Consider the following 14,222-nt stretch of genomic DNA (forward strand, 5'->3'; position numbering starts at 1 on the left):
GTGTGTATTGAACTTTGACTATGTGGTTCACTGTATACAGGTGATACATGATTTTCAATATTGATTGATTTGATTCAGTCAGAAATTATCAACTACTTTGAAAAAGCATATTTATATTGATTTAACAGAAAAATATTTTAAGCTTTTCAATATTTTTAAAATTACCTTTCATAATAGAAGTTTTATATGTTCAGTGAAAAATTATGAAAAACGAAAATATTAAAAATAAAAATTACCTGTATTTCTTATGTCTAGAGAACTACTATTAATATTTATTATATATTCCAGACTTTTCTTCTGTATGTGTTTTCCTTTTATAAAATTGGATTCATATTAATTTGTATCTTCCTTCTTCATTTAATAGCATATTGTTAGCATTTTTGCATGTTCTTAGTATTCCTAAGAAATAAGATTTTTAATGACTATGTAGTATTGCATTGTGTGGCTATAACATTATTAATTATAACTAGTTCCCTGCTGTTAGATTTAAGATTGTTTCCGGTTTTTTTTTCTCATATGTGTAATGCTGTAATTACTATCCTTATGCATAAGTCTTTAAGCAGGTCTCCGATTATTTAATATTTTGGTTAAAATTTTTTAAAGTCTTGACTGTATTTTGGCTTACCATTTATATATCAGATATAATGTGAAATATAAAATATGTATTAATTGATTATGCCAAAGACAGAGAGGAGAAGTTACAGTTGGAGAACGTTTGACAGTCTCAGACTGGAAGTGGGAAGTGGTAAAGGAAGGGAATCCGTTTCTGCATACTTAGCACAGTAGAACTATTTTGATTTTCAGCTTCTGCCTTTGACTTCTGCCTTGAAATTAGAGAGATCAATATCGTCCTTGAGTTTTCAAAACAACATCATTAAAACATGAGAAATTCATATAGTATCATCTCATTCCATTAGTATTAAAAATGCATACCATTTTTCCTTCTCCCTAAAAGACTTAGAATTGGCTAAGAATCAAAAAAGAAGTCTAATATAGTAATATTACCTGTGTTTATAAGAAGCATTTTAGACATTCATTTAATTTTTAAAAACATAGCTGCTTGAAGTTGTATAGTGAATGATTGGATATTTTTACCTAAAAAATACTGGCTTTTTTACTTTTATGATTATGTTGCATGCTTTTATCTATTTGAGTTTAAAAGCACTATAAAGCTCATTTTAAAAGTTTAAATAAGATTAAGTGAATAAATAAATATTCATTCTTATTGGAAAAAAGAATAGTGTAGGGTATAATTTAGTCTTTTTAAAATTCGTCTTTTGTCTAGATGATGTACTTAACTGAATGTATTGGTATTAAAGCACATGTCTAATTTAAAAGTATATCACACCATGAAAACATTTATGTGAATCAGACGGGGCCATTAAGGACATAATTTTGGTGCTGGTTTCTGGGAGTAGCTGGCTTGTACCTGGATCAAGAGGCTCTTTATCTTTGATAACTACATAATAAAGTATTTGAGAATATAAAGACTCTTTTGCTAATCATGTTGTTGAAATTGATTGTATAAGCAAAGTCTCAGACTGAGTCTTCAGATAACAATATCCTAGATGAATTTTCTCAGTCTCAGGTATCAATGAGTAAATAATGTATCTCTCAGAATGAACAGGAAGTATGACGTTTCATACAGTTAATCTTTGAAAAGTACCTCATCACATAATATTTTGTGATAGGAACCTGGAAAAATCCTGCTTGCAAAAATGACATGTGACCATATTTTTTTCTTTTTTTATGGTATTTATGCACCAAATTTTATTTGACATAGTTTGTACCTGGACAAATGCTGAAGGCAAAGACAAAGATGATTGAAAAGAAATAGATTATGTAGAAATGAAACAACTTATTGGATTGACCATGTTTATTGGTAATTATAAATTTAATAATGAAAATGTTTTACAGTTGTGCCATCTTCTCTTCAACAAAAGTGTGAGTCCTAAATGTCTTTTAAATTGTTAGATTCTGATAGTGCAAGTACAAGGAGAAGAATTGGAAGTGATGATAAGCTTGAATCTATTAATAGAAATAAATTTTAATCTAGAATCACTTGGGTGGTGCAAGTGCAAGAAGAACCAGAAGTAATGAGTTAAAATTAATTAAGGATTTATTTGAAATCTGGAATCAGGATATATGAAATGCTTATATTCAAGATTTGTACATGACAAACCCATAATGCACAGTTGATGCACAGTTAGCTGCATGCATTTACCCATTTGGGGTAGATATACCTTTAAGACCAGAAAAATAATGGAATATAAATTTGAGTTTATTATACCTAGTTTCTTATTAATATTCCCATTAATTTTCTTTCTTTTAAAATAACAGTTTTATTTAGATAAAATTCACATATCTAAAATTTGCTTTTTAAAGAATACAATATAGTGACTTTTCATGTGCTCATAGAATTGTGCCACCAACAATGCTATCTAATTTTTAGAACTTGTTCATCATCCTTAAAGGAAATCCCCATACCCATATCACTCCCCATTGTCCCCTCCCCCAGCCCACAGAAACCAGTATTCTGTTTTGTCTCTAGTGATTTGTCTGTTCTAGACATTTCATATAAATAGAATCATATTATGTGTTCCTTTGTGACTGATTTCTTTCACTTAGCTTAATGTTTTTAGGGTTCATCCATGGTATAGCATTTATCAGTGTTTCATTCCTCTTTATGGTTGAATATTCCATTATATGTATATACCACGTTTTGTTCATTCATCAGTTGATGGACATTTGGGTAAGTTCCGTATTGGGGCTATTATGAGTAATCCTGGGTATGAACATTCATATACATGTTTTTGTATGTATATTTGTCATTTCTATTAGGTACATATCTAGGGTCATATGGCAACTCTTTATTTAAGATTTTGAGAAACTGCCAAACTGTTTTCCAAAGTGGTTGTTCCATTTTATATTACCAACTCTGTATGAGGGTTCCAGTTTCTCCACATCCTTGTCAACACTTGTTGTTATCTTTTTGGCTCCAGCCATTCTACTGGGTATAAAGTGGTAGCTCACTGTAGTTTTGATTAGAGTTTCCTTAGTGATTAATGATGTTGAGCATCATATCATGTGCTTTTTGTCCTTGTATATCTTCTTTGGAGAAGGTCCTTTGCTTGTTTTTAATTGGGTTCCAGTAGTTGGTTTTCAATATCTCTTATTCTTCTGTAAATTATTTGGAAGTAACTTAAAAATACAAAAAGTGGTTCACTGGTAATAACTGTTATTATTAATAAATGGTAATAGCTTTTTCTTGATAAACTGAAGGTTAATTTTTTCAAAATATCGAAGCTGTTTTGGAGAAAAATTTTAAATGCAAATGCTGGGAATCACTCATTTGTGCTGCCTTCTCTTTAGAAATGAAAAGCTTGAGAGCAAGATTGAAGTCAAACAGTTGAATATCTAGAAAAGCTTCATCTCTTAGTTTCTGGTCTACTGCTTATTTTAGTTATCTTTGTCTAACACCATAGTCTTAGTTTTATTTGGAAGCTTTTTTTTAAATTGAAGTATAATGATGTACAATATTATATGTTACAAGTGTATGATATAGTGAGTGATTCACCATTTTTAAAGGTTATACACCATTTATAGTTATTATAAAATATTGGCTGTATTCCCTGTGTTGTACAATATATCCTTGTAGCTTATTTTATATCTAATAGTTGGTACCTCTTAATTCCTTACCCCTATCTTGCCCCTCCCCACTTCCCTCTCCTCACTGGTAACCAATATATCTGGGAGTCTACGGAAGCATTTTTTTTTTAAACATGGAAGAAAAATCAGTATGTATTTGGTCCATGATTTTTGTATTTTTATCTTTTATATTACCTTCTGCTTTTCATGACAATAATCCTAAACCAGTTTTTATGATGAACCATGGTTTCAAGCAATTGTGTAATGGTGTCACTTGCCAACTTGTGCTGTTGGAAAAGGGTTTGGGCTCTCATCGAGGGAGTTTCTTGTGGAAAAGTGGGCACAGCAGAACAGGAGCCACAGTTGTGGCTCTCCTGTTTTTGGTGAGCTCAAAAGGTCCCTGCAGAGTTGTCAGCAGTGATGTGGAAGGCTTGCAGCCTGCTCATTCATGTACCATCAAGTCCAACCTTGTCTACTCCTGCCCTTTTTCCCACTCTCTTCCCCAGGGGGTTGTGAAAAGTGGCTCATTGAGAAGCCTAACTGAGTGTGTGTATTAAGTGCTGGAGGTAAGCAGCCCTCCACCCCCACTTCAGTACTTAATACCTCCCAGTTACGTAAGGTCTAAAGATTGGGAGCTGGAGGCCACTATCACAAGAAGGAAATAGAAGATGCCGAGTAGACCCCTTACCTTTATGTGTAAATGGCTTCCTGACCTGGCTTTGGGCTTTTGTGAATATTCTCAAAGGTGAGTGAAATTGTCTGGTTCTAAGAACCATGATTAGGGTTTAGGTCCCCACTCAGGTTCAGCCATTCATGTCCCGCTGCTTCTTGCCTCTTCCTTAAGCATGTAATACTCCTTGAACTGTTCAGTATGTGTCCAGAAACACACTGTGTACAATGTAGGAAACTGTCTGTATGTGAAACAAAAGATGTTATCTGGTGTTTTCAATTATTTTAAATGAATGGCTTAAATTCAGGTTAATTTTTTATTTTTCTAATGAATACTTTTTTCTCTTTTTCTAGATATTGAAAGATACAGTAAAAGATATATGAAAGTGTACAAAGAAGAGTGGATACCAGGTAATTATAAAACTGGAAATGTTACAGTCATCTTTAAAAGCTACCACCCTACGCTGTGTTTTGTTTTGTTTTGTTTTTTTAGGACAAATTTTCTATTTTCACCATAGGAAAATAGGGTCTGGCTATTTTCCTGTAATTAATTAGTGACATTTATCTTTTGAAAACTCAGATGAAAAGATTTTTATATTGTAACAAGGAAGAGTTGAAGTGTTTTGTGAAAGTTCTTAGAATACTTTTTTTTTTAATGAAATAGGACTTACCAAACCGACTACTGAGTTTTCCACTTTCATTTGCCAGAATCACAGTTTTAATCTATAGTCCTCACTTCTGTGCTCTTGGGTGATCTTATAGCTTTTGAGGAGAAAACAGGTTTAGTTTTCTGGATATTTTAAGCCAAGCCCATGGCATAGACTGTTTTGGTTGTTAAGATGCCTTTTCAATAGAACCATACCTAAGAGAGTTTTTTTCAACATTTGCAAATTTGCCTTGGCTACAGACACAGTGGAAGGGGCTGCAGAGATCTCATCCAGTTCATTCATTTTGCAGAAAAGAAAAACAGTTGCCATAGAAAAGAAGTGACCTGTCAGGGCAACTTGGACAGAACTGCTAGAACCAAGGTCTCCTCATTTTAACTCACTTTCCTTTGACATCTGTGTCCTTGGTGTGTTGTAGAAACTGCCTGTTTGTAAAATCATAAATGGCCTTTACAGCATTATTGCTTTCCTGGGTTATAGTGCTCTGTCTTTTCAGTGCTGATCATTGATCAGGTTGTGTCCCTCTGGAAACATTCTCTTAGGTCTCTCATTTCTTCTCCTTCATAAACATTTGTCCCCAAAATGATTCTCTTTAAATACTTTCTCTTGATCATCTTTGGATCATTTGTAAAAATAGAAATATATTCAAAGCAAAAATTATTAGTTCAGGTAAAATAGCTTGAGATATAAATGTTTTCTACAAAAGACACTGAATCTTTTTTATTAGCAGGCAGCATTTTTTAATCCATTTTTATGTTGCTTTGTTTTTCTGATTAACTCTATGCTTAAAAATGAAAAGGACTCTCGTAACACTGTTGGTGGAAATGTAAATTGTTGCAGCCACTGTGGGGAACAGTATGGAGCTTCCTTAAAATACTAAAGATACAGTTACCATATGATCCAGCAATCCTACTCCTGGGCATATATTTGGGGAAAACTCCTACCTCGAAAAGATGCATGCACCCCAATACTCATAGCAGTACTATTTACAATAACCAAGACATGGAAACAACCTAGATGTCCATTAACAGATAACTGGATAAAGAGGATGTGAGATAGATAGATAGATAGAACTCAGATTCTAAAAAGAATGAAATAATGCCATTTGCAGCAAAATGGATGGACTTAGAGGAGATTGTCATATTAAGTAAAGTCAGACAAATACTTGTCACAGGACAAATACCATATATCACTTATATGTGGAATCTAAAAAAAAAAATGATACAAATGAACTTTTTACAAACTAGAAATAGACTCATAGACATAGAAAACAAACTATGGTTACCAAAGGAGAGGCAGGGATAAATTAAGAGTTTGAGATGAACATTTACACACTACTGTATATAAAATAGATAAACAACAAGGACCTACTGTATAACACAGGGAACTATAGTCAGTATCTTGTAATAAGCTATAATGGAAAAGAATATATATATATGTGTGTGTATAACTGAATCAGTACACCTGAAACTAACAAAACATTGTAAATCAACTATACTTCAGTAAAAATAAGTCAATAAATAAATGGAAAAAAATGAAAAGGAAGTGACAAATTAAAGGAATTGTTTAGTTAATACAGGCAAAATCATTCATTGGAGGAAATTTACTTTTCCATAGCTATTTGTATTTTTAAAGTTTTCAGATAATTATTAGAATTGTTTTTTTAATTTTGCATGTTTTAGAATTTTGATCACATATTTTAACTTTTGAAAAAAAATCCTTTATTACAAAAGAAGTACATATATACTACAGAAAACTTACAAAATACAAGATAGTTAACATGAATAAATAATACTTAAGAACAGCAGTAAGCATAACACTCACAAAGAATTACTGTGATATTTTGTTCCCAACTAGAGCTTTCTCTGACAAATACTATATGTATAAAAATATTTAAATGTTAGATTTATTTTTTAAATGGGATTCTATATATATTGTTTTGGAAGCTTTTTTATTTAACAGTATATCATGAATAACTTCATGTCCATAAATATTTTTCTTATGAAAATTTCTGTATTTAAAATTAATTATATAAATATTTTATAGCTATTAAAAGAATGTTGTAGAAATTTTATAGCACTATTTCAAAGCTATTTTAATGAACCTTTCTTCTTAATAGGAGAAAATATATCACTATTATAATTTGGTTCCCAGGCTAAATCTGTACAGTCAGATATTAAGAGATTTGATTTTCATTGCATGAGCAACTGTCATGTTCTTTAAATAGTTATATCCAGCACCAGTAATTCCTAGAGGAAACTGCAATTTTTATATTTCTCCTTTTGTACACACAGATTGGAGAAGACTCCCCAGAGAGTTGATGCCAAGAAAAAAATGCAAAAAAGGTACATTAACTAATATAATAAGAATCCAGGTATGAAAAGGTTATTACTTAAATTCTATCTAATATGGAGTTGTCAACCTAAAGCTAAAGTCAATTACAACCTAAAGTTTTGAGTGCTTTTTCTTAAAATATGTTTGGCATCTTGATTATTTTGTTGAACCTTTTTTTTTGTTAATTTTTTGTTTTGTTTTCTTTGATTTTTTTTATTTATTTGTTTTCCTTTCTTTAATTATGGAATTTTGATGTGCTAGGAAAGACTTCAATTATGTAGATATTTTCTTTTGCATATTTGAAACTTTTTCAATGGTTATACTGTCTATTTTAAGTTTTTAAAACATTCGGAACTGGTAACATTTGGGAACTAGTAGAATAGAACTTTATGGTGTACATAAAATATCAAAGTGAAAGTTTCTGTTGTGTTGTTCTTTCATAATTCTACTGGGTAAGTAGTTGTTGAGCATCTGTCATTGCCAGACACTGGACTAAGAGGAATAAAACTGGGCAAAAAGGGAATAATCCTTGTCCTCACAGAACTTACGGTCAAATGGAATAAGAACATTGAATACAATGCACTGTCCTTCCTGAGAGGTCAAAGAAGAGTTCTTTGAGGAGATGGAATTGAACTAGAGATTGAAGGATTAGTACGAGTTTACTGAGATGAGGTTGGGGGAGAGACATTGGAGAAATTGGGTTTTTTAAATGTGTTCTTATTGTTGAGTTTTAAGAGTTCTTTGTATATTTTGGATAATAGTCTGTAGGAAAAACACACACCTGTTTTGTGTTTCTCTTTTCCTCCCACACTGCTACAACACTGATAGCACTTCTGACAGTAGATGTATGTAGTTCTCCCCACCTCCACCCCCACCACCAAGCAATGCTCTGCAATACCAGCTGTGTGTTCTACAATTCAGCTCAGTTCTCACACTAACTGGAGTTAGCTTAGACCTCCCAGGATAAAGGCTCAGTTCCAGGAGACTACTCCCTACTGCAGATGCCAATTGCAGGTAGTATATCTCCAGGTTACCCACAATTTCTGTCTGACCTGACTGCAAATCAGAGGTTCCCATAACCACCCCCTCCCCCGAGTTTGAATTTGATTTGTTAGAACAGCTCACAGAACTCAGGGAAACATTTACTTACATTTACCAGTTTATTGTGTAATAAAGGTTGTGATAGAGGGTACAGATGAACAGTCAGGTGAAGAGATACATAAGGTAAAGTCTGGAAGTTCCCCAGTGCAGGAACTTCTGTCTCTGTAGAATTGGGATGTTCCATTATCCAGTGTGTGGATGTGTTCACCTACCCAGAAACTCTCAGAACCAAATACTTAAAGAATTTTTACAGAGGCTTCATCACACAGGTATGATCAATCATTAACTCAATCTCCAGCCCCTCTTCCCTTGCCCAAGGGATGGGAGATGGGGCTGAAAGTTTCAGGCCTCTAATCATGGCTTGGTCTATCTGGTAGCCAGCCTTATCTTCAAGAAGCTACCCCAGGAGCCCACCAAGAGTCACCTCCTTAGAGCAAAAGACACTTGTCACCCAGTAAATTCCAAGGGATTTTCACACTCTGTGTCAGAAACCAGAGTCTTCGACCCCAGTCATTATTGCTCTTATCACTTAGGAAGATATAAGGGTTTTAGGACTTCTGTGCCAGGAATCTGGAGCCGAGACCAACGTATATTTTTCCTATTGTTTCACACAGTCCTTTATCAAGAATGTCTTTTGCAAATATTTTCTCCCAGTCTGTAGCTTGTCTTATCTGTTTTACACTGTCTTTCACAGAGCAGAAGTTTTTAATTTTAATGTAGTCCAGATTATCAATTCTTTTTTTCATGAACCATGCCTTTGATGTTGCATCTGAAATGTCATCACCAAACTCAAGATCGTCTGAATTTTCTCCTATATTGTATTTTAGGAGTTTTATAGTTTTGTATTTTACCTTTAGGTCTGTGATCCATTTTGAGTTAATTTTTGTGAAGGGTGTAAAGTCTGTGTAAGTTCATTTTTTTTTTTTTTGTTATGTAATACTTTTTGATCACAATGGAACAATTTTATCGCATATCATAATGTTTTGGTAACCGACTAGCAGGATCTATTTATACCTTGAAGTTTCAGAGTAGCCTCAAAATGTAATATTTTTGCTATGGCTTGAAAATTACATATCCCAAAGCCATTCAAACATTTTATTTATATTGTTTAGGGTTTTCAGATTCATATGATAAGTGTGTTCATTTTAACTATTTTAATCTTCATCCCAAAGATAATGCTATATTGCGCTGAATATAACCTCTTTCTCATCTCTTTAACCTTTGGCAAGTGCTTATTTATTCTGTATTTGCTTATTTGTTTTTTAATTGAAGTATAGTTTACTTGCAATAATCTATATTAGTTTCAAGTTTATAATACAGTGATTCAGTACTTTAATACATTATGAAATGACCACCACTGTGAGTCTGGTTATCCTCTATCACCATACAACGTTATTACAGTGTTAGAAGCTCTATTCCCTATGCTGTACATTACATCCTCATGATTATATATTTTATAACTGGAAATTTATTTTCTGTTTTTCCAAATCTGGTAAGATTGCCCTGTTTGAAATTCCTGATCAGTGAACAGGAAGCCAGTGCAGGGATACATTTGTGAGAACCTTTCACTGGCCCTTTAGTGCTTCTACCTGAGGGAACAGTGTTACAATTTTGGCCCAAATGATATTAATTGCCAGTTCAAATTTTCAGTACTAGTAAAGAGGTATCTGGCTGCAGTCTTAGAAAATATCCTATTAAGTGATTATCGTGTCCTCATTATGGAAAAATTGGTGAAACGTGCTGATTTATTTTGTTTATTTTTTAAGAAATTTAATTCAGCCTGCAAATTGTGTGACTACATGGTATGACATACCACATTCTAGATGGCATATTAAAGTGCAAAGAAATATAATACACAGTTGCTGTTACAGAGAAATGTGTTAATGGTGGTTTTACTTCAGCAGGCCCCAAATCCAAAAAGGCAAAAAATACAGACAAAGACACTTCACTCACTAATACTGCAGATGTATTGAAAAAAATTGAGGTAAGGTTTTCTTCTTACTATTAGAACAAACTGAAAAAATGTCGTACCTCTTTTTGCTTTCTTCAGTCTTTCCACATTCTCTCACTTTTTAATAACATGTGCATTTAGTGCACAGAGTAACTAGAAAGATCTGAACATTGCTGGCTGGGAGAAATGGGGGCTCTGTCCTGTCCTCCCTACCACTCACCTGTCAGCTCGCCTCACTTTCTGTCACCTGCCTTCTTTTCCACTGTATTTCTCTTTTCCCCTTGCATTTGAATTATGCTTGGGAAAGAAACATGAAGGAGTTACACACCTAAATTGTATAACTTTTTAAAACCTTGCAGTGTTTCCCCTTTTGGTGTATTTGTATTTCTTTTTTTTTGGTCTTATATTAAGTGTAGAAGATTCTATTAAGGGAAAATCCTGTCTTATGAAATTTATTTTTATATCCTTATTTTTTAATATTTAAAAAATAAAAAGATGTAAAATTCAAAAGATTAATAAACTGAAAATATGCCCTCCCATCCCTGTCTCTAGTCATCCATCCAGTTCCCCTCCTGTAGACAACCAGTTACCAGTTTCTTATATATCCTTCCAGAAACATTTTATGCATAGAAGATACAGCTTTTTTTCTTTTTAATGACAAAAGGTAGCATATCACACTCCTGAAATTTCACTTTAATCACTGAAAATATCTTGGAAATGTTTTCATGTCAGTCTGTATAGAGTTGCCTCATTTTTTTTTTCTTTGGCTGCACTATAAGAGTGAACCATAATTTATTTAGTCAATAATCTATTGATGGACTATGTTTCATCTAGTGTTTCACTATTATAAACAATACTGCAGTGAATTGTTGTTAAGTATGTCATTTCACATGCATAGATTTCTACAAGTGGATCTGTTAGTTCAGTTGTTATGTGTACTGCATAATATGGATAATATGGATAAATATTGACAGATAATTTTCCATAGAGATTATACCAATTTACTCCCTTTACCAGTGCATGTATTACCTCGCATTGATGGTGATGATGATTATTATGATGATAATGATAGCATCTAGCATTTTTTTAGAACATTTTTTATAGCAGGCTCTTTGATGAGCTATTTACATCCATTATGTCCTTAAGATTTCATAACAACAGAGATGGATATTATTATTCCCTACTTACTGATGAGGAAATCGAGACTTTAAAACTTTTACTTGCCTGGCCAAGTTGGCATACCTACATGGTAACTGATACTCATCTTTTTAAGTTTTATTTTTGACCAGTGCTGGAGCTGGAGATCATATGTCTGAAAATAAAGCCAGAAGGATTGTTGAAGGAACAGTGATAAACTGTCAGGTTTAACTGTGGTGGAGTGATGGATGGGGTTGCAGAACTAGCCATCTTGTATTGTACTCAACACAGGTTCTGACTATTCTTAAAAGCATCCTGGAAAGAAGTTGCTAAGGTGACATGTGCTATAAGGAAGATTGATCTGTACCTCTGGATGTGGTTTCTCATCAGAACAAATTGTGTTTTTTATTCTAACACCGTTTTCAGTACACACCTTGTTAAAACTAGAGTTTTAAATGTAGAAACCCCGATGAGCTAGCACCTTCCATAGACAACGTTAGTTTCCAGATGACTTTATTATTGTTTATTTCTTAGGCAAAAGTAGTTGCAAGTTTTCTTTGATAAAACTTCTGTAATGAATCAGGAATGACACACAGTCAAATCGCATGATTAGGGTGTGAATAATCAGACAGCAGTAAACTGGTATTTAAATTTATTTCTGCATGACATACAGGTAGCTCTCTCTATAGGGTGGTCTCTAGTATTTAAACTAAGAGAATTGTTTTCTGTTCATAAATGAACTGTTTTCAAAGTGTTTTCACATTGTGTTATTCACATTATCCTTGAAACAAATCTGTAAAGTAGAAGAGAAAAAGGAAACTACTGAGTAGACGAACCAAAACTAATGGCTTAACACAAAAAGAATGAAGTAGTGAGACAATATGTGTGTTCTGAGATCTTTTTTCTAAGTTTCGTAAATCTGCTATTTGTTAACCGATTTGGCTGTTTTATTGGTTTGATTTAGGTCTATGTGGTAGAAACAAAGTTGAGGTTATTTATTTAAAGATATTTGAGGCAGTAGAAATCAAGACTTCCTAGTCCTTACATAGCACTGAATGAATTCTGTATTTTAAAAATATTTTTACATAACTAGTTTAAATAATTCTATTGCTAATTATGAAATAATAGCTAATAACATATTTTTTCAGATATAGTATATACCTTGCACAGAGTTAAATATAGCACTACATTTCCCCTTTAACTACACAAACTTGTGGGTCGTAGGCCTTTTTACTATGGTTTGATTAAAGTAGAAAAGGAAAAATTCCATACATTAATTAATGATAACATAGCATCACTATATATGTGTGTGTATTTATAAACACTTCAAAAGAATCTATAAACACTATTTTTTTTACTTGCAGTTTTCCAAAGGGATTGCCAATGGGTAAAATTGTACACATTATACGGTAGTAATAACTTTTACAAGTTAACGTGTCAGTATGAAGATAAATCATCTTATGTCTATTACTTTGATCTTATTTGTTCTACCTTAGTGGGGTGGGGTAAGAGGAAAGGTGGAGTTTGAATTTTGATTAAAAATTGAGTCTATCTTCTAATGTAGTCTTTCATTGCTTTTGATTTCCTTAAATTCAAATTTGAATGTAATTAAAGGCATTTTTAAAAATAACTATTTCAGAACCAGTAATGGAATAGTTAAGTTGCAGTCACTCCAAATACAAATTATGTTTTTTCTCTATCTGTAGTTTACAGAGCAAATATCTTATAATAGGGTAGGGTATTTACAGGTTTATGAATTAGTGTTCTGATTATTGACTAAGAATAATCACATTTTAGCTAAAGTAATCTTATGCCATATTATGAGTATTAAATATTAAAGTTATTGTTATACCTCACCTAGAAAACTTGTGAGATTCTATCATTTATGCAAATTAAGCATAGAACAATTTGGAGAATGGATAGTAACAGTAATGAAAACAGGTCACTTTTTATGGAAAAATGGAAAGAATTTTTGGTAGTCATAATAGAAATACAAAGATGTAATCTTAGAGATAAAGATGTAATCTTAGAGTTAAATCTGTGTGTTATGAGAAGGTAGCATACTGATTTTAACAAGGTGGCTAAGTGGAACTATCACGTAATCAGAGCTTTTCTAACTGCATCTCTTCTTTGCCTTCACACTCAGTTGCTAATAAGTGCTAATGTTGACTGAGATTTGAGTTTTAATCTTGTTCTTTTCAACCTGCCAGATAAATTAAAAAACAAAAATCCCTGGGAATGGGAAGTAAAGAATGAGGGAGAACAGAGATAAGAACATGGATAATCTGCAAATAAGATAATTCACCCCAAGATGACTTGGTATTGCTTTAAACAATTTCACTTATAAGCTAAAACATAGACATTTTGAAATGTTCCCATTATGTTCTCTTTTCTCCTTTCACATTAAAAGGAAGACAGAATAACATTCTGAAAGTTCTTCTCCATAAACTGAATCAACTCAGTATTTTAGAAAGAGGTAGGATAGAAATTATAAAAATAAAGCATTGCACGTTAGAGCCGATATCCCAGCTTTACCTGAGACCCCATTATCAAGTAACAAAATCAAAGAAAATACCAGTGTAATGACAGGCCAGTGAGTTCTTGCTTTCTTGAGTTAACTCAGTGTCCTTGGTGGTGGCCTGGAGGTGTCAGTAAGGGAGGATTCAAATAAGGTAATAGGTAACTGTCCTCTTGGGGTTGAGCCTGGAAGTCAGAAT

At 32.8% G+C, this 14,222-nt stretch overlaps 1 protein-coding gene across 8 annotated transcripts in view; it reads left to right on the forward strand.

Moving 5' to 3' along the window:
• Positions 1 to 14,222, forward strand: part of POLR3G (RNA polymerase III subunit G) — a 78,566-nt gene that overhangs the window by 47,233 nt on the left and 17,111 nt on the right. For 7 of the 8 annotated variants that reach the window (XR_006722770.2, XM_045512569.2, XM_045512568.2 and 4 more), the window contains exons 4-6: positions 4,672 to 4,728; positions 7,277 to 7,327; positions 10,319 to 10,401. Coding sequence is in view for 7 of the 8 variants with exons in the window: in XM_045512569.2 (XP_045368525.1) it covers positions 4,672 to 4,728; positions 7,277 to 7,327; positions 10,319 to 10,401 (191 nt within the window). In the remaining variant the exon portion in view is untranslated. The remainder of the gene's footprint in view (positions 1 to 4,671; positions 4,729 to 7,276; positions 7,328 to 10,318; positions 10,402 to 14,222) is intronic. The other variant, XM_045512570.2, reaches the window with a different exon arrangement.

The sequence above is a fragment of the Camelus bactrianus genome, chromosome 3 (assembly GCF_048773025.1).
Source record: "Camelus bactrianus isolate YW-2024 breed Bactrian camel chromosome 3, ASM4877302v1, whole genome shotgun sequence".
Taxonomy (NCBI): domain Eukaryota; kingdom Metazoa; phylum Chordata; class Mammalia; order Artiodactyla; family Camelidae; genus Camelus; species Camelus bactrianus.